The sequence below is a fragment of the Xiphophorus hellerii genome, chromosome 2 (assembly GCF_003331165.1).
Source record: "Xiphophorus hellerii strain 12219 chromosome 2, Xiphophorus_hellerii-4.1, whole genome shotgun sequence".
In the NCBI taxonomy this organism is placed as follows: Eukaryota; Metazoa; Chordata; class Actinopteri; order Cyprinodontiformes; family Poeciliidae; genus Xiphophorus; species Xiphophorus hellerii.
The window spans coordinates 17,234,459-17,253,515 of record NC_045673.1 but is presented as its reverse complement, the minus strand read 5'-3'; the positions used below and the strand labels follow the sequence as shown (position 1 = coordinate 17,253,515).

Sequence of the window (19,057 nt, the reverse complement as noted above, 5' to 3'; positions counted from 1 at the left end):
TACCAAAGAGATTAAGTTGAAACAAAGACAACAACAAATGAATCTCTGCTGCATGTTGTTGCAAACTCACTCCAAATGTCACATCTCCTAGTTAAGGCTGGCCCTCACCGAGCAAGCTCATTTAGAGTAGACTGCCGGTAATTAGAATCATGACGTTAGATTAGAGTGAGACAGAGTGCAGCTTAACTGCAACCATATCAAGGCTGCAAAAAAACAAGCTTTTCTCCCAGTAAACTGATAGTCTGAGGACAAGAGAAAGCATTTCATCAGCAGGCAACAATCAGATGACATGTGACCATTGTTTTTAAAACATTTCCTATAATATAATATAATATAATATAATATAATATAATATAATATAATATAATATAATATAATATAATATAATATAATATAATTAATATAATATAATGGTGACATAGTTTAGTTAACTTACAAAACCCATTAAAATAGGTGATGGATTTGTTATTTTAGTGGATATAGAGTTGTTAAATGAGATAATCCTGTCAGAAAACTCAGTGATGAGTTTATACAAGCTTTCTTTGCAAGTAGTTTTGTCTGTTTTCTGGTGCTGATTGCATTTTACAATCAAAAGCGAGGCACCCAACGTAACTATGGTAACCCACAGCCTGCAAGAAAGCTTGAGGGCGTGGTGTATTATGGGAAAAGGAAACTGTAGTTAAATCGGTTCTAGCTTCCTTATTGAAAAAGGGCAGCACAAGAAGACATTTTTGACTGTATCACAAAGGTAAAAAGTGAAACTATTTGTTTGTTATTTTCAGTAATACGCTGTGCACGCAGCTATGTAACTTTTTGACCTCTAACGATCACGCTGGAAAGTGTTAATTCTAATGCTAAAGTTAGCTAACTAGCTTAATGTTGCTAACCGTTGTAAATAGTGGCGTTGTATGGGGATAGTTGAATATTGTTTGTGTTGAAATGTATACATAGTCATTGAGTCACACGCAAAATGCAAATGTAAACACGAGTGCAGCTGACACTTCTGACATTTCGGCTTCAAACCGCAGGTATCGGCTACTAATGTCTGAAGGAAGGATGCCCAAGTTTCTCCCGTCTGACTCCGAAGGCTTCAGCTCGACTCCCGTCAAGACTAGCCAAGATAAAGACGTCCACACAGCCAAATATTTAGATAACGGCGTTGTGTCTGACGATGAAGATACGTTTTCGCTGCTTTCTCCCATCTATCACGACAGCGATGAAGAGGAGCTGAAGTACACCCCAGATCAGCAGACCTCACCCAGACACAGCAAGGACTGGAGTCTCTGGGCAACACCAGCTAGGTATTGCTTCAGCTCAAACACATATTTGGTGCTTCTGTTGAATATTTCAGATTGTATTCCCATCTGTTTGGATCATTTATAGATCTGAGCTGCCTAGGACGTCTTTAAAGAAGAAGCAGAGTGTACCTCTGCAGCTTGCAGGCTCACCTCCACTCAGTGCATGGGAGGCCTGGCTGGTGAGCAAAGCTAAGGAGGATCATCTTAGGCTGGAAAGGAAAGCAGAAGAGGTAAGAGGATTTTTCTCCTACCGTTGATTCATAACTAAAATTAACACCCTTCCACTCAGTATTTTATTGAGCAAGTAATATCACAGAATCTCTGCTGAATTTTTAATGCTTCCTAATGCAGGACCGCTTGCTTAGAGAAAAGGAAGAACGAACAAGAACGAGAAAGAGAGCAGAAGAAACTTGTCATGGAAGAGAAGATCCGAGAATGGTTAAAAATTAAAAGGGAGCGAGTAAGGATATGTGTTTTTACATGACAAAAAATTGTTATGTAAAATTTTATTGTGACACAAAATTATGTAAGAGACCTGATGAAATTGAGTATTTCTTTTAAAAATCTGTTTTGTCATAAGGAAAGGCAGGAGCAACTCGTAAAACAAAGGAAAGACGCGGAGGAGATGCAGAGGCAGCAGGAAAAGCAAAGGGAGATCGAATGTAAATCCCAGCAGAAATACAGAGACTGGCTGCAAAAGAAGAACCAAGAAAAACTTGAAAAAGAAAAGAAGGAGAAGGTCATATTTCTTATTTTGATTTTGCTTTCCAAACAGCTTAGGAAAGGATGCTGAAGCCTTTTTGTTTTACGTAACAGATGGAAGCTGCCCTGAAGGAGGAGCAGGAGAGAGAGCGCCGCAGGAAAGCAGAGGAGAGGTTTAAGGAGTGGCTGACGAAAGCCAACGAGAAAATCAGAGCTGTTCCCAAAACACGCTCTTGCTCTGCAAGTAAGATTGTTGAAGTAACCTAAATTATGAACTGAAAAAGTATTGATTTATCTAATATAAGTGCAATAACATTATTTTTGTTTGTAAGCTGTATTGGCTTTATTTTTCTTGTTATTTAATAATTGTAATGGATTCTTTTCACTCAGGCCCCTATGAGAATTTACACCCAGCACCCAGCTTCTACAATCCAATCCCCTGGAAGCCGATTCATATCCCTCCTCCACAAACATCTCCAAACAAAACATCTGAGAGGAAACCACAAAGGCAGAAAAAAATTAAGCAAAATCCACTGTTTACCTATAGACAAAGAAACACAGCCAGCACAACACGTTTTCTGAACAGAAGATGACCCAAACAGCTCTGTGATGCAGAGAGCTTAGACACTCATGACTCATGTAAACCAGCAAGAAATCTCTGCTGAGTCATGAAAGGACTCATGTTCTTTAAGTACCTTTGCTGTATTTACTTGTTTCTAATTCATTCACTTAGCTTACAATCTGAGTAAGTTTTTTTTTTAAAAATTAAGTTCAGAAAGTAGTTAATTTTTTATACTGATAGTTGTTCTTTTATACCTTTTTTTATATATATAGTGACTAAACATCTACAGCTTTGGCATGTATTTTAATACTCTGTTAATGGATCAGTCATCCCATTTTAAGTAAAATAAGTGTGATCAACTGCTGCCTCTTGTCTTATTTTCATCTTGCAGGGGTTAACAAAACCATATTTTCCTCTGCTTTTCAACATGCGTTGACCACACCACAGAAAAGATGGTATCGGCTTGTCACGGCCAAAGATAGAGCCCGGTTTGGCTCAAGTGGCCCTCACACTCACACATTGTTCTGGGTCCAGCTGTGCCTTGTTCTTCTGTGGGCTGAGATGACGACAGAAATGAGTGTGGGGGTGGGCAGAGGGAGAGAGAGAGAGAGAGAGAGCAATTGATTTAAAGCAGAATCCTCATTCTGGGTTAGCATCTCACTGTGATGCCAATGTGTGAAGCCTGAGGTAAAAATGATTTCCATTACACTTTAATCTGAATTGATCATGGTAAAATGCTGTTGTATGTTTGGGCTGATGTGTTTTGCTCTCTGTGCCTGTTGTCACCTGCTGTGGAATGTGTTATTTGACAGCAGTCAGACAGGGGGTCCTTAATGTAGGACATTTCTAAAAACCAATGAGAAGTTTTGGGTTTTATAGCAGACTGGTTATATTATACAGGCCACAGAATTAGTTTTATGTTTGCACATACTTGATTTACAGTGAGCCCTCAATGTAAAATGTCTTGCGGATAAACTGTAATGTACTTAAAATGCCTTTTAAAAGTAGTCATACTTTTTAAACCTTTGACTAGTTATTTGGGAAGGAGTTTGATAAATCAACACAAAGTGATGCACAGTTGTGAACTAAAAGTGAAACGATACATATAGTTTTTTTTCAGTTTTTTTTTTTTTTAGATTTTTATTTTTAAAAACGCGAGGCATGAACTTATATTAAGTCCTCTTGTTAATAAAAAATACAGCTGTAAGCCTTTTGGACAACTTTGAATATCTAGACAAATTTTAACCATTCTATGAAAAATATCTAAGGGTCAGTTTAACTGGATGAAGAGAGTTACTGACCATTCATTTTCAAGTCTTGCCTCAGAGAGATTTTAATTGAAATATAGGCAATAAAAAGAGTCTACTCTGTTTTCATCTAATCAGAGCACCTTTTTACACATCCTTGCTGTACATGACCTCATATGACTTTCTTTCAACAACGGCTTTCTTGTTGCCACCTCTCCAAAAATACAAAATCTGTAATAGTTGTCCTGTCATCAGATTCGCCCACCTGAGTTTTGGATCTCTGCAGCTCATCCTGAGTTAATATGGGTCAGTTGTGCCAGACTTTTCATTATTGTAAGACGGATTGAACAGCGCTCCATGAGAAGTCTGATTTATTCACTAATATTCTCCAACAAACCTCCAAGGAGCATACATAACAATTGTACTTATGCTGAGGTGAAATTATATACAGATGAACTTTATTTATGACTTAGATGACTTCTGAAGGCAATTGGTCTGGACTTTGAGGATATCAGGGTAAAAAGAGTAAATACAAAGTTATATATTCTAAAAAGAAATCACTTCATATGTATGTAATTCTTTGTTTTAGTCTATGAGAAAATCCTACTTCAATATACTGATGTCAAACAATTGTAACATGACAAAATGCTAAACAGTACTAGGGGGATGAACACTTTTACAAGGCACTGTGACTCATTGTTTTTGTGTTCTTCTGATGGAAATGTCAAAGGGTTTAACAGAGAAAACACTTCTGCTAATCAGTCTCAGATCACTGAGCTTTATATCTGCCTCTTCCAGGTACAGTGACCTCTTTATAGACCTTGAGCAGAAAACCAATATCCCAAGATGCAGTGGTGCAAGTGGGCTGGAAGCTGGAGGTCACATTTGCCAAGACAGGTAGGAGGCGTGTCCTTTAGGTTCTCAGAGCGAAAGAAACTAGAATAGGACGACGAACAACGGTCTAAAGGGCAAGAGTACAGACTTCAGCAGAGGAGCTGATAGCGTAGTGTTTACGAAGTAATCATGAAGAAACTGATTTTGTATTTTAGGCTTTGTTTCTTTACAAGAAAGCAAAATGAGTTTTAATTCCTTTGTTTTTTGAGGTGTGTTACCTCATTCTTAATTGGGTTAGAATGACAGAAGAAACAAGCTGCTGGATTGGATTTGACTTTTTTTATACACACATTTTCTAACCTGAATGGGACATTTTTGCCCTGAACTCCATTGCTCGATATGTTGCCTATCTCGAGAATCTTATATTTCCTCACAAAGATGTGATTGAGCTTTATGTAAATACTCTCTCCTGTATTGACACAACTTACAGGAAACCAGTTCTGTTGCAAAGAGGCACAAAGGTCTTGGGATTTTGCATTTCAGGCTCTGTGTTTTTGTCACCATGCAGTCTGCCGAGTCAGAAGTTGAAGACTCCTTTGACTTTCTTTTTAAAATCATCCTGGTCGGGGACTCAGATGTTGGAAAGACCTGCATGGTGCAGAGGTTCAAGTCGGGTATATTCATTGAGAAGCAGCAGAACACCATTGGAGTTGACTTCACCGTTCGAACACTGGACATTGATGGAAAAAAGGTGAAGGTGGGTACTTTGTAATTCTCCTCATTTACATAAATGTTTTCTAGAATGAGCACTACCAGGAAAGGGTTGAGTATACTGACTTATTTCCTTGTGTAGAAGATGTCTTTAATGGCTGTCATGTTAAATTTATCCATATTTATGAAACTATTGGTCACTGTTCTTAAAGTCGCCATCTACCGTATTCTAATAAAAATAATGCTTTGCTTGTATCATTTCACTTATTGTTGTTACCTTTGTGTTTGCTCTCTGGGTGTGTTGGTTTGTTAAAAGCCAAGTTTCTTTAGAACATTATTAATATAACAAACATAACGCTATTTGTTCCAGTTGTATTTTGATGATACCAAGCCCACACTGTTAAACTGGTTAACCCATATTTTTGGTGCTGTGTCGTCCTTCAGATGCAGGTGTGGGACACAGCCGGACAGGAGCGTTTCCGCACCATAACACAGAGCTACTACCGCAGTGCACATGGAGCCATGGTGGCCTACGACATCAGCCGCCGCAGGACATTTGAATCTGTTCCCCACTGGATCAGGGAGGTGGAGCAGTATGGAGCAGCCAATGTGGTAGTGATACTTGTTGGTAAATATTTCCATAGTGGAGTAGTATCTCATGTTACAACCACAAATCTCAACTGGCTTTTTTTTTTTTTTTTAGAAATACATGGGTTTCAAGTTTTCTTTCTTTTTCCTTGACTAATATGTGCTGGAAATTTTGGCTTGAATTTGTTTTTAAATCCCCAAACCATGATTAACTGCAAGTACAGCTGAAATCTTCTATACAAAATATCTCAAACTAATTCTTTCTCTGAACACGCGCTGGCTAGGGCATTCTTTTAGCTAACTAATTCTTCCATCTAACTCAGTCTGCTGTGGCCCCAACTGTATGTTTAGATGGTGAACCTCCATGCAAAATCAAACCTCTAACACACATGATGCAGCCACCACCTTGTTTCACAATGGAAACTGTATGTTCAGGGTGATGTGCAGTGTTAGTTCTTCAGAGCACATCACATTTTTGCTTGTAGGATATAATGTGATGTTTTTGTTTCATCTGACCAAGTTTTCTTCTTCTTCTACTACATAATTGCTCTGTACTCTTACATGGCTTTACTTTAAAAGGGACATTATTTATTTTTTGTTTAACCATGCCAACAATCTAATTTTTGCAATTTGATACAGGCCAAATTTTTGAAGTTTATGACGAATAATTTTTGGCAGATTCTTCCACCTGAGCTGTGGATGTTTACTGCTCCTCCAGAGTTACTATGGTCCTAAAGAATTGCTTTACTATCCTTTATTTTCCACTTAAAAATGACACAGTGATGTGTGTTTTTCTATCCTATAAAATACATTGAAGTTTGAAGTCGTCATGTGACAAAATGTGAAAAAAGATTGAATTATTAAAGAGTCTCTCTTAAGCAACAAAACTGAACATTATTTTTCTTAATTTCGCCACATATTGAGTTGATGCTTCTCCTCATATAAAAAGTATATTTTACTGATGGACAGAATGATGAAAATCCAGACGCTGACATCCTCTGCTCTGCAGGTAACAAGTCGGACCTCCATGCTCAGAGGACAGGTGCTGTTTGAAGACGCGTGCACTCTGGCTGAAAAGAACAGCCTGCTGGCTGCTCTGGAGACGTCGGCTAAGGAGGCCCAGAACATAGAGGCTGCCTTCATCCTCATGGCTCGGGAGCTGCTGGCACGCAACGGCATGGCCATCACAGATCAGAACTCTCATTGCTCTCCCCAGTTCATGCTGAGTGACTGCTCTCACCCGATTCAAGCCTCCATTTCTGACGATAAAAAGTGCGGATGCTGAACAACCCGAGTCAGATTTAGCATTTGATGCAAATTTGAAGTTGGCCTAGTGGATTGGTTGTTCAACCAGGAAAGGACCTTCTTTAAAGACAATGTGTAGATGTTTGGTTTAGGTTGTGAGACAAAGATTTTATACATTTTCTTGTCATAGTATTTATGAATCTTATTGGGATCTTTAACAGGTTTGTAATATTCTTCTGGGGGTTTCTGACAATATGCCAGAGGACTTTGTACTAACACCTCAACGCAGTAAACACCATTTTCACTCTACATTTAGCTTCCTTTATCTTTTTAATTGCTCCTTTACAAAATATTGCTTTTACAGTACATTCCAAAGTATCAGTCTGCAAATTCCCATCACTTTTAAATCTTCATTACAGAACAGGTGCAACTTTCTCCATGCCATTTAATCTAGCAAACATTCGTGTTCACTTGTCAAACAGCACCTCATTTTTAATCCAACAGTGCAACGCTGTAAACTTTACAAAAACATAAAAAGAGAGTAAAATCAAAATACTGCATTTTTCAAGGTCTAAACTGAATATTGGCAACTTAATTTCCTGAGCATTAACCCTGACTTAAAAACAAATCAGGCTAGAATATATCAACCAACGCAGTATAAGAAAACAAAAGGGTGACTTATTTAGAAAAATAAAATTAATCTTCATTTCAATAAGTGCTTTTGACCTTAAAGCCTAAGGTCAAAGCCACATTTGTGCCAATGTGGCCTTTGCTCTAAATTGATTTAAACATTCTTCCGATATATTGTGTGCTGTAAAAAACCTGACAGCTAATGTAATCGGTTTAAAAGCAGGCAAACGTTTTAAACTCTAATGCATAATACTCTATTTTTAACTAAACAAAAAAAAAAAATTAAAATCCGGCAGGTTAGACTGACAGTTCCTCTCCAAAGTATACACAATTCTTTTAAAAAACAAAGTGTTTGTGATGTGAACAGTTTGATTAAGAATTTCAAAATATTGTGTGGATATGTGAGATTTACCCTGGACATTTTAAAAACAAGAAAACAAATGAGAAAATAATTATATATATAAACTGTAATAACTTGGTAGAATAAGTGTGCACACCCTTAAAATAACCACTAAATCCCTTTTGATAAATTTTTAGTATTTACTCTTTATGAATTCACATCCACTATAAATAATTATGAAACATTAAAATAAAGTTCTGTTGTCTAACTAGATTCTTCTGACATTTCTGCATTTGCATCCTGTTGCTAAAGGGATAGTCTGTAGATGGCTTACAAACGTTCAAAGGGACACCATGGTACAAAGGTATCAGTCAGGAGAAGGGCATACAAAAAATAACTTACAGCATAAAATGCACATTGTGGTACAAAGATGAATAATTGGATAAAGTATCAGAGTACAAATGTTATTAAAACACAGCACTTTTCAGCAGAATTGATCAAAAGACAAAATTAACATTCTTTTATTTACATGAACCCAAGGTTCATGCAAATAACCTCAGTCAATGTGAATAAAGTTCTGATCAATTTCAAATACCAAAGATCTGTTTGCTTGATAGTTAAAAGTAAAATGAGATTTTACACAGTGAATCTAAGCCAGGGATCTACAGCTCCAGTTCTTGAGAAACACTCTCCTACTACTCAATTATCTCCTCAACACTTCATTGGGTTCTGCAGAGACGTGTTGGTGAGCCATTAATTTAATTACGGTACAAAATAAAGTTTAGGAAAACTCTAGCCAGAGACCAGAACCACATGTCTTTGGTGTCAACTAAAGTGGGCTGTGGAAAATGGATGTGTTCCTACATATCGAGATCTGGAGAACGTTTGGAAGACAGAGTGAAAGAAAACACTATCAAGTCAAGATGTGGTAATGTGATTCCTACTAAAGAAGACTGAATGCTGAATTAGAGCAAAAGGATTAGCTTAAGGTTGTGCACACTTATGCTTTTTTAAACGGTTTCTTTGTTTTTCCAGAAGCAAACAAATACATACATGATATGTGTCCACATTAATGGTGGAAAGAGTTTTTAAATGATTTATCATGCTCTTTTTTTCTTTAATATTATAAAACCTGACATGTAGACTTTAAGAGCCGCTGTAAATTGTAGTGTTAGGGTTATAACTGTTTGTTGAATATACTCTGAATTGCACAGTAACAGCCAGAATACAAAGAAAGGTTTTAAAAAAAGAGAAGCTATTTGAATATTCCCTGGTGCTACTCTAGAGGCCAGCCTTCCTGCTGGAACACCAACTCCACTGCCTCTTTCACGTCCTGCACCACAAAGGACGGCTGTGTGAGGGTGGGGTCGAAACGGAAGTCCCTGTGGCCGTGGAAGATGTGCTGCTCAGTGACTGTTTGCGCCGGGTCTGAAGGCAGCTCCTGCTGGTCTCTGCTGTACACTCCTGTACAGACCAGGATGGAGCTGCAGGCCTCGGGGAGATCCTCCTCTGACCCATAGGCGACAGTGGCGCCGCCCATTTCCGCCGATGTCATTTTACCGATGGTCGTCGACAGATTGAGCGGTGGGATCCGCTCCTCCTCTGCAGCTCTTGGCCTGCACTTTGGCATTGTCATGCTTAGAGGCCTGAAGGTAGCGATTGTAGAGGTTGGCTCCATATATGTCTGCCATGGGATTGTCTCTGTTGGGCAAAAGAAAATTCTTGTAAAAATAAGAATAATCATGTTATGATTTTTCTTATTCTTCTTAGTGTAAAACCCTAACTAAATAAACTCACCCGATAGCATAAAGCGTCTTCACAGGTTTGTTCCAGCCGAGCTTCTCTGCCTGCTGTCTAATCAGCAGCTCGGCGTAGTTATAAGTCACCACACTCGGCTTACCAATCAGAGCCTCATACTTCAGATCATAACCTGTGACCTTCTTGTACAAATTCTCTAAGCAAACCAGGAACATGCCATGTCCAAACCTGCAACATGGGAAATACTCAGTATTCAATGCTTTCAAAATTAAATATTTATGTGTTTGCTATGACTTGCAGACAAACCTTGGATTTTTCGCCTCTGCCATCCACAGCAGGTCCATATTGCAGGCCAGGACCGGGATGTGAGGATACTGGGTCAAGGTCCACGTATTGCCCGGGTTTCCGTTGGTTAGGAGAACGTCAATGATGAGCTGAAGGTTGGTCTCCCATCTGATTGGCTCACCGAATAAAATTATGGCTGTAGACATTAAAACAAGATATGATCTGTATAGAAATTAACTTTCATAAAATATCTATTCACGACACCAACCACAATTATTTACATCTCTGATGTGTAAAAAGTCTGAAAATAAGAATATGTTTTATGGGTGCAGCACAACTGCTCACTGAACATTTCAGAACTGACATTTAATTTATACATTTATTCTCATAACAACAAACTATTGTCTAACAGTATCCCCAGTGGCACAATTATTGATAAATCTGGCACTTTAAAAGACATATAACTGAAGCAGTTTATTAATGTATACTTACCTTTGTTAAGCTGATCAGAATTTTGGGGAACTTTGAATAGTTGGTATCAATATAGCATGAACTATTTATTTTAGCCACTGGCCGGGGTGAGGATCTACAGATATCTTGCCACTACTAAAAAATCTCTGTGTGAGAACTGCAGCAAAGGGTGGCAACTTGAGGGTTTCAAAACAGTGTTAATAACAAAGATGGTGAAATCTGATTTGTGTACTTGTTAGCTGTAATCCTCTTAAAACAGGTTGGTTTACAAATGTTTATCAGATAAAACATTTCAGATTTTCAGAAACACTACACTTGGTTTCTGAGGGAAAAAATGATGGCTATGTGGAAAGGCAACCGAGATTGCTACTGAAGTATAGCGGAGAATCTGTGTTACTGTGGGCCTATTCATGTGATTGGCATCATGAATTCTTTAAAATATCAGAACATTTTAATTAAAAACCTGCTGGACTTTGGCAGTTAACTAAAAAAATGTGATCACTCAATTTTTACAGCAGTGATCCAAAATACAGAAACGGTTCACCAGGCCTGAAATTAACTCCTATAGCCATTTCAGTACCCATACCTAAATCCTACAGAAAAAGTGTGCAGTGAAGAAAAAAAAGAGTGAATAAGAGAGAATCCTGAAATCTGTATTATCTATACAAAGAGAGAGGTCTCTTTGTATGTTCCAACCTTGTAAATTGTTATAGGAAAGCACTAAATGCTGCTAAATGCTGAGACAAAACATATCTGCCATGATTATAGTTCTAGATTATAGTTTGGTTATTTTGATCAAAATCAATGCCTTAAAACAAACATTTCCTCCCACTGAATAAATAAAACTAAGCAGTGAATCAAATAAATATGTAAATTTATGCTACTGCTCTCGCTTGTTGACTGCTGGAGATGGGCACAAGCACCCCTCTCGACCCCACCAGCATGTTGGATAATGGATGGAGATCATGCTACTGCAATAAAATGTGAAATAATTGTAAGACTTTTTACACTGTTTTGAGAAGAAGGTGCCAAAACACTTGTCTGTGTTTGTATAAGCTGCCTGTTTGAGGGAGACATACCATTTATTGGCCGTAAGTCCTTGTTGGGTGGAATCTGTAAGAAATTCAACAGTTAAGTTTGACGTCTAACTCATGATACGTAAACAGGACACAACAATCAGTGGCACTTACAAAGTCTTTGGGCCTTCTGTTGTGGTCCACCATATCCAGGACAGGGTACGCCTCTCTAACCATATCTATGGTGACCACGTCCTCAAAGCCCAGGCTGGCGTTTTGTGAATTAAAGGTCACAATCAGATCAGATCAGCAAGTTCAAATAACACATTTTCTGAAGGTGTTGAAAACAACTTTCTTTAGGGATGAGGGATAGGCTAATCAATCAATCAATCAATCAATCAATCAATCAATCAATTCATCTGGGACTGGGACTCAAACCTTGGAATGTTTCACTGCTTTGTGTGGCAGCATGTACCAACCGAAAGCAGTGCATCATTTTGTGGAAGGTAAAGGCTTCATCAGTGGTAACCGAACCTGTCAGCTTCTAACTGACCCTGACTGTATTAAAAGGTCGGAGGTCGTAACTTTGTAGTCTTAAAGAGAAAGAGTCCTGTAAGAACTGCCATGGGGCTTATTGTACCAGTCACAGATACTCACAAATTTAAGTAATTCAAATGGAAAAAGGAAGGACGTGAATGGCAAAGTGCAGCCCCTAATCTGGGTAAAAACAGTGTGAAGTTAATCTGTTCAGTATACTAGCAATACTAGAACATCAATTACACAGAGGGCATCAACAACCAGTGTGCTTTAGTATTTTGTGAGAACTGTTTTGTTCTCTGTTGACATATAGAGTAAAATTATGCTTTCACCATAATCCTTTTTGTTTTCTGCTGTAATTTCTGAAAAGAATCTTAAAACCCTGCATGACCCCCAGTGCCTGTTTCTAAATCACCTCACTTTGAACTAAGTTAACCAAACATTTAAACAAAAGGAAGAAATCTGTGAAAAGGCTTCGTTGCTGCCATGGGTACAAAGATTAAACTGCTGATAGCAAAGTGGAGCTTGCACCAAAACACACTAAATCAACAGATCATGTACAGACTGGCTTAGGCAAATAGCCAGCGTGAGTGGAGGAACCGTCAGATAAGATAGGATACTTGTGAGCCACCTCCTCAACAGGACCCTGACCGGAGACCAGCACGCACTTTTTGTGAAACTGGGTAAATATTCGCAGAGGACTGTGGGAAAGCATCACCTGGTCTGGAGACACCTGAGGAAAGAGGAGAGAAAAGAAAGCTCATGAAAACCCCGAGGAGACAAAAGAAGCTAATTTAATGGTTTAGATGTAGCTCAGTTTACCTCGACCTCAAGGAGATGAGACAGATGCTCAGCTTTCGTCTGCCTCATGCAGTTCCCTGCGTTTGTAACAAAGACCACAGGAACCTTGTACTTCCCGTGGCGATCCACCAAGTTCCTGAAGCACTGCTTGGCTGCTGGGATCGGGGTCCTGCCTCGGACCAGGACCCCATCTATATCAAAGAGGAGCCCAAAGGAGCTGGGGTCCTGCAGGGGGAACCAGAGGGGCCAGAGTGGGGTTGTTCATTGACATGTAGACAGGATGAGACCAAGATTTAGTTTTTGGCAATAAAACCCTCCAGTTGGGTTTAATGTGGAAGATCATAATTAGGCCCACTGTTAGATACGGTGGAGGATCTATGATGCTGTGGGCCTGTATCTCTTCTGAAGGTCCACAGAAATGTGTAACATTACATGACACCACACTCAAAAATCATGTATAAAAAGGCTGTAAGCATGATTTCTTTTAAGAGCTCACTATCATTTTAAACTCACTTTTCATTAACTATGGTGAGAAGCTTGTCAAAGATAAATGCCCAACGTCACACAGTTTAAAAAGCATTGTTTTACATGAATTAATTTTATGTCAACTCCGGAGTTTAAAAGCAGGTAACAAAATTTCTCACTCATTATTTTTGAATTGAGCAAATATAAGTAATCGTGGTCATTATAAGCAAACTAAAACAGGAAGATTAGGATAATGTTGTCTCAGTTAATGAGGAAAAATGTAATTTTTAGCTTGTGTATGTGGCTTAAATGTGTAAATATGACTTCCAAAGAACAAATTTTAATCTTTGGACAGCTTCTTTTATTATAAACTGATTTTGTTTTTTGTACTGTAATTACAACCAATGTGGCCTGTATGTGATTGGATCTAAATATTCATAACTAGATTGTACTTTATTGAAATTAATTACTTGAATTTTGGATTATAACTGGATATGCATTTGATCTGACTTGTCTAGCTGTGATTTGACTCTGTAAGTGTAACCCTGTCGATATGAAAGAAAAGTCCATAAGAGCTGCGATCCTATTGGTAGGCGAGAAGGGCGACAGGTTGTTCAATAACTGAATGAAAACTGAATCCCTATATTTGTGATCGATAAACAAGCTGAACTTTTGAGTCATCCACACTGTACTGTACTGTAAAAAAAAAAAAAGCACAGATCACAAGTGCAGTCATTCAACACAAATATCCTGGTCTTATCAATCAATCAATCAATCAATCAAATTTTATTTGTATAGCACATTTCAGCAGCAAGGCATTTCAAAGTGCTTTACATCATTACAAACACAGAAACACAATGCAACATAGAATCAATAATCAAAACACAGCATTAAGTCAAGTTCCATCAATAAATTTGTAATTGATTACATTTCAAATACAATTCTAAACAGGTGGGCTTTTAGTTGAGATTTAAAAGAAGTCAGTGTTTCAGCTGTTTTACACTTTTCTGGAAGTTTGTTCCAAATTTGTGGTGCATAGATGCTGAAAGCTGCTTCTCCTCGTTTGGTTCTGGTTCTGGGGATGCAGAGCAGAACCAGAACCGGAAGACCTGAGAGGTCTGGAGGGTTGATACAACAGCAGGTCTTAATGTATTGTGGTGCTGAGCCGTTCAGTGATTTGTAAACTAACAACAGTATTTTAAAGTCTATCGTGTGCACGTGGATTCGTTCTGACGTAGGAATGAATAAAACATCAAATCAAAGCAGTCACTTACATGGCTATAACATCTTGAGCTGGTTGCCTGTTTCGCTGCTCCCTCGCAGCTTGACCTGAGCAACTGCCAGAAACTTTTAAAGCACCTCAGTCTCTGCATGGCTCCGGGCACATGAGTGGGAAAAGCGCCGGCGAGTAAACAACTACCTAACTGGCTACTCCGTGGAAGTGACACCTGAGGCAAGAGCTCATAATATCCGCAGCAGCGACTGTCAGCACTTAGACTTTAGTTTCGTCATGCTGAGCGTATAGATACGTGCATTCAGTACAAACCGCACCGCTAGCAACGCTTACGATAGCCGGAGCGCATGCGCAGAAGACCAACTCGTATAGTATTATGTAATGTAGTTTCATATCACCGGAAACACGTCGCCGAAAGGATCGCTTCAGTTGAAATGAAACTAAAGAAGCAGTTTCCAGACTTTTTTTTAAAGCCACAAGTATTTCCAAAATAAGTAAATTTTAGAGGTAGAAGCAAGGATTCCTACTGATTTTTGCGAAATATTAGTTTTAACCCAGCATAACTCTTAAGAGATTGGTAGGAAAAAACGGAAGAAAGAAAAGAGGGAGGATGAAAGGAAGGACAAAGGCCATAATAAGACAATGGGATCGATAATGATGTCTACAAGCATATTAAAAAACGAACATTGATGTAAACGAATTTTATTGGTTCAAAGCACAAATGATTAAAAAAAGTAGTCAACATGTCAATAAAAAACAAACAATAGAAAAATCGGTAAAAGTGGAAAACATTCGAGAGAACGTTCTTCAGCTGATTCTTAGTTCGTTTTCAAGTCCATAAATTTTGGCTTTCAGAGCCATAAGCTCATTCTGAACCTTTTTCGTCCTTGAATTAGTTTGTCGTACTTCATGCAGAATGGCTAGGTCCTGGTTGGGCCCAATGTTTAATGTGACCTGAAGAAAGCAAAATGATTTAGGTCTTATAAAGCTTGTCATTAAAACATTAAAACAACAACAAAAACACATAGTTGGGGCATTTTTTTACCTTGAGGAGCTTGTTTCTCTACATCTTTGAGCTTCTGTCTGAGGAGTTTTAGATCTGCCTTAAAGCCCTCCACCTCCATGACCCTTCTCTTCTCCAAAGCCTCATAGCGCTGAGTCATGAGCTGGAGGCGACTGGCCATCTTGTCTGAACGCTCCTGAACATAAACAAGGATAATTCATAAGAAAGTCAATTAATTAAAAATAAAAAACACAAAGAAAAGCACACAATCCAGAATTTCTCAAAGTAGCAAACCTTAAATATTTCTCTGCCTACGTCTCCTTCCTCTCTGATTTGGGACAGTTCTGTCTCCAGTGTGATACATTGCTCTCTGAACATCTCTGCCAACTTGTGAGCTTGTTTCAGATCATCTTGTAGAGCCTGATAAAAAAAAAATAAAATAAATAAACAGCACCAGGATAAACAGGTATTGCTTATTGATGATGAATTTAGGGTGTACAACAAAAATAATCAAGTAGCTTTTATTACCTTTTTCTCCTCCTTAAGCTTGTCAGACAGCTCACGTTGGGGTTGAGGAAGAAAAAGAGCTGATCTGCTGCTGCTGGGCTGCCAGGATCTTGTCAGTTCAGTGCCGTCGAACCGGGCCTTCGCCCTCCTCAGTCGGTTGTGGCAGGAGTCCAGCTCCCTCAGCAGCCGATCTTTTTCTACAATCCAGCTTTTCTCATTGGCCCGAGCGTCAAATTTCTGCTGTAAGAAATCTCTTGTGCTTTCATGCAACAGGTTCTGAGTCTGCTGGAGCCTGATGCGTAAACAAAAAAAGATTTAACGTTACGGTGAGCTTTGTAAAGAGTACCACCCATAAATTTAGATATTAAAAAGACACACTTTTCACTCAGTGCAGCAATGCGTTCCTGGTCTCTGTGTCGCTGTGCCTGAGATTCCTCTGTTATGATCCTCCGATCCTCGAGGAGAGCTTCTATCTGCTCTCTGACCAGACGCGTCTGTTCCTCCATCTGAGCCTGCAGCGCCTCCACCTGAAAATGCAAGCTGACACTGTAAAAATGACCATAACTTGTAGCATCGTATTAATGTGGGGGAGAAAAAAAGACAAAAGAGAAATAGATGTCATTTTTTTACTTTTGTAGTGGTGCTTATCAGAGTAATAATTAACACGTTTTCACAGTGGAGCAATACCTGCAACAATAATGTCTGGTTGTCGTTCTTGTACTTCTCTACACCATCACCAGCTGATTTTGTTTTCCTGTTAGCCTCTGTTCAAACATTAAAATTTAAAGATAATTTATTTCTTTGAAAAACAAACCAAAAAAAACAAAACACACTCACTCAGACTGTTTTACATAAATAAACTAGATAGTTTCAAACCTTTTGTTGCCGCAGCAGGTCTTAGTTTAGTTGGCCTTAGACTGAGATTTTCATCAAACATGGACTCAGGGTGCCTCTGAGTAATTGTGACCTGACAAAGCAAGCATGACGTTGTCATTAGGGTTGTCTGCATTTCAATGTAATTTTTTTCTGCCTTTAAAAATTAAGTGTAGTTCTCTTAAATTTGAGTTAAATGTGTACACAAAATTACAAAATAGTTTTATTGAACCCAAATCAACTATGACATACTTAATATAAAGCCACCAAAAGCACAGTGAAAGGCAGAAAATAATTTAGCTAAGCTTCAAAATAATTCAAACCCTTTAAATATCAGCCCATAGTCAAAGCCTTGAAGATTTTAGAGTTATCTCAATTGTCTTATATAAAAAGTGAGTGAATTAGTGAGTCTGTTCCACCTTGTGTGGAGGCTCTTGGTGAAAGTATGTAATCTCTCCAGCATCAGGACCGACAAGAGCAAGAAGGTGTTGAATCTTTTTCCTGTCCTCCAACTCTCTGTAGCAAGAAATACAAGATTGAACACTGATGGGAGACAGCCAACATATTGTATAGTTAACATATTCATCCCAAAGCCATCCTGTGTATTAAAACATAAAAACAAACAAACAAAACAAAACAAAAAATACTCATATCACATTAATCACACACATTTAGTGACAGCACAGATCAAGAGTTGGTGGCCACCTAAAAAAGTTTCTGGAAAACCACAGATGAAAATAATTTATAATAATTGTGTTTTAATCCAGCGCAGTGCACCCACCTGATCTTTAGTCTGTCATTTTCTGCATAAAGTCGGAGCGACTGCTCTCTCTCCTGGAAAAGGTAGACCTGCATGTCACTCAGAGCGTTCTGAAGCTGTGTAACTTCTCTTTCACGCTCCTGTATGTCATACTGCAGTTTGTGCTGGAAGGACAGTGATACAGAATATTCCTTAAGCGATTTAGGAACTCGGATACTCAGTGACGGCTGAAAACCTCCCTCCCCAAAGAGAACACCCACCTGATCCTCTGCGATGCTTTTAAACTTTTCCAGCATTTGCAACAGCTCTTCGTGTTCACCATCATACTGGGCGATCTTCTGTCTGTAGAACTGCAGCAGCTCCCTGGAAGGACGCAGGTAAGCAAGACGCTCCTCTATGGGAGGAAGTGGGGAATCTAAATCTTTACTGGGGGAATGAATGCTGACTCTGTAGGACAAAAAAAAAGATGTATGACTCATTTTAAAGATTATTCATCTTCATATTCAGCAATGTACCTGTGCTCATTTAACACAAATACTTATGATGACAGGACTATTTTTTTGGACTGTGAAAGTGCACTCACGTGAAAACATTTTAAGAGACTAGATCTGTAGATTGGCACAAACATCTCTAACCTGTGAGGCGTTCCATGCTTTGCTGGAGATCCCATTCTTCCAAACATCTCTGAAAACGAGAGAAGAAATTATGCAGCAACATTCAGCATCGTGAATAAATGCAACCTAGTCCAAAGGAAGTTGTTGTTGTCTATCAAATATTTAATTATAAGACAGTTTTGTTCATGCATAATTCAAAATAGTAGTAATGGGAGAGAAAAAAAGAAATCTAAGACACCTCTGTGACATTTTGAACTTCCTTTCAGCAACCGAGCTAAAACAAGATTCACATAAACCCACTGAAACAGTTCTTTATAGGAGAAACATGAGAGATCGTATAAACGGAACATAAATATAATGACATCGTCAGTCTCTTTGTCTTTACATTTGGTCTAAAAACAAGCCACCACATTAACGTATAATAGCATAGTTGTTTCAATGATTGTCAAAGTATTTTTAAAGCGGTATAAAATGAACTGTTACATACAAGTAAAGACGTCGGTTCCAGAATCTGAGCTGTGTTGTTGCTCAGAGCAACGGCGCAGTTCTTTTTTAAATCCAGCGTGCTTCCGCTTC

At 38.6% G+C, this 19,057-nt stretch overlaps 4 protein-coding genes across 5 annotated transcripts; 2 read left to right on the top strand and 2 right to left on the bottom strand.

Moving 5' to 3' along the window:
* The first annotated feature begins 635 nt into the window (after nt 1–635).
* On the top strand, nt 636–2,921 carry LOC116734870 (coiled-coil domain-containing protein 34-like). The gene is given in 8 exon segments (XM_032586412.1): nt 636–748; nt 1,029–1,301; nt 1,384–1,528; nt 1,650–1,679; nt 1,681–1,758; nt 1,879–2,037; nt 2,115–2,244; nt 2,391–2,921. Coding segments are annotated over 7 exon segments (1,005 nt in total). The 5' UTR covers nt 636–748; nt 1,029–1,041; the 3' UTR covers nt 2,594–2,921.
* Nucleotides 2,922–3,035: 114 nt separating this feature from the next.
* LOC116734880 (ras-related protein Rab-19-like) lies at nt 3,036–7,496 on the top strand. The gene is given in 6 exon segments (XM_032586422.1): nt 3,036–3,249; nt 4,608–4,706; nt 5,212–5,400; nt 5,799–5,982; nt 6,952–6,980; nt 6,982–7,496. Coding segments are annotated over 5 exon segments (699 nt in total). The 5' UTR covers nt 3,036–3,249; nt 4,608–4,655; the 3' UTR covers nt 7,228–7,496.
* An 8-nt stretch (nt 7,497–7,504) lies between these two features.
* Nucleotides 7,505–15,084, bottom strand: LOC116734860 (haloacid dehalogenase-like hydrolase domain-containing 5). Its single transcript, XM_032586404.1, is given in 9 exon segments — nt 7,505–9,706; nt 9,708–9,858; nt 9,955–10,143; nt 10,222–10,396; nt 11,751–11,784; nt 11,862–11,955; nt 12,845–12,957; nt 13,047–13,250; nt 14,765–15,084. Coding segments are annotated over 9 exon segments (1,332 nt in total). The 5' UTR covers nt 14,864–15,084; the 3' UTR covers nt 7,505–9,433.
* Nucleotides 15,085–15,410: 326 nt separating this feature from the next.
* ccdc77 (coiled-coil domain containing 77) lies at nt 15,411–19,055 on the bottom strand. Of its 2 annotated transcripts, none has more exons than XM_032586385.1 (12): nt 18,969–19,055; nt 18,503–18,551; nt 18,128–18,314; nt 17,889–18,031; nt 17,527–17,623; nt 17,111–17,201; nt 16,922–16,998; nt 16,613–16,761; nt 16,256–16,526; nt 16,022–16,147; nt 15,770–15,923; nt 15,411–15,678 (listed from the first exon to the last, which is right to left on the bottom strand). In XM_032586385.1, exons 2-12 carry the CDS (start codon nt 18,547–18,549, stop codon nt 15,632–15,634), a joined length of 1,389 nt encoding a protein of 462 aa, XP_032442276.1. In that variant the 5' UTR covers nt 18,550–18,551; nt 18,969–19,055; the 3' UTR covers nt 15,411–15,631. The 2 variants fall into 2 exon arrangements, with proteins under 2 accessions (XP_032442276.1, XP_032442286.1); XM_032586395.1 differs by having other exon boundaries at nt 15,411–15,686; nt 15,779–15,923.
* Between the last annotated feature and the right edge of the window lie 2 nt (nt 19,056–19,057).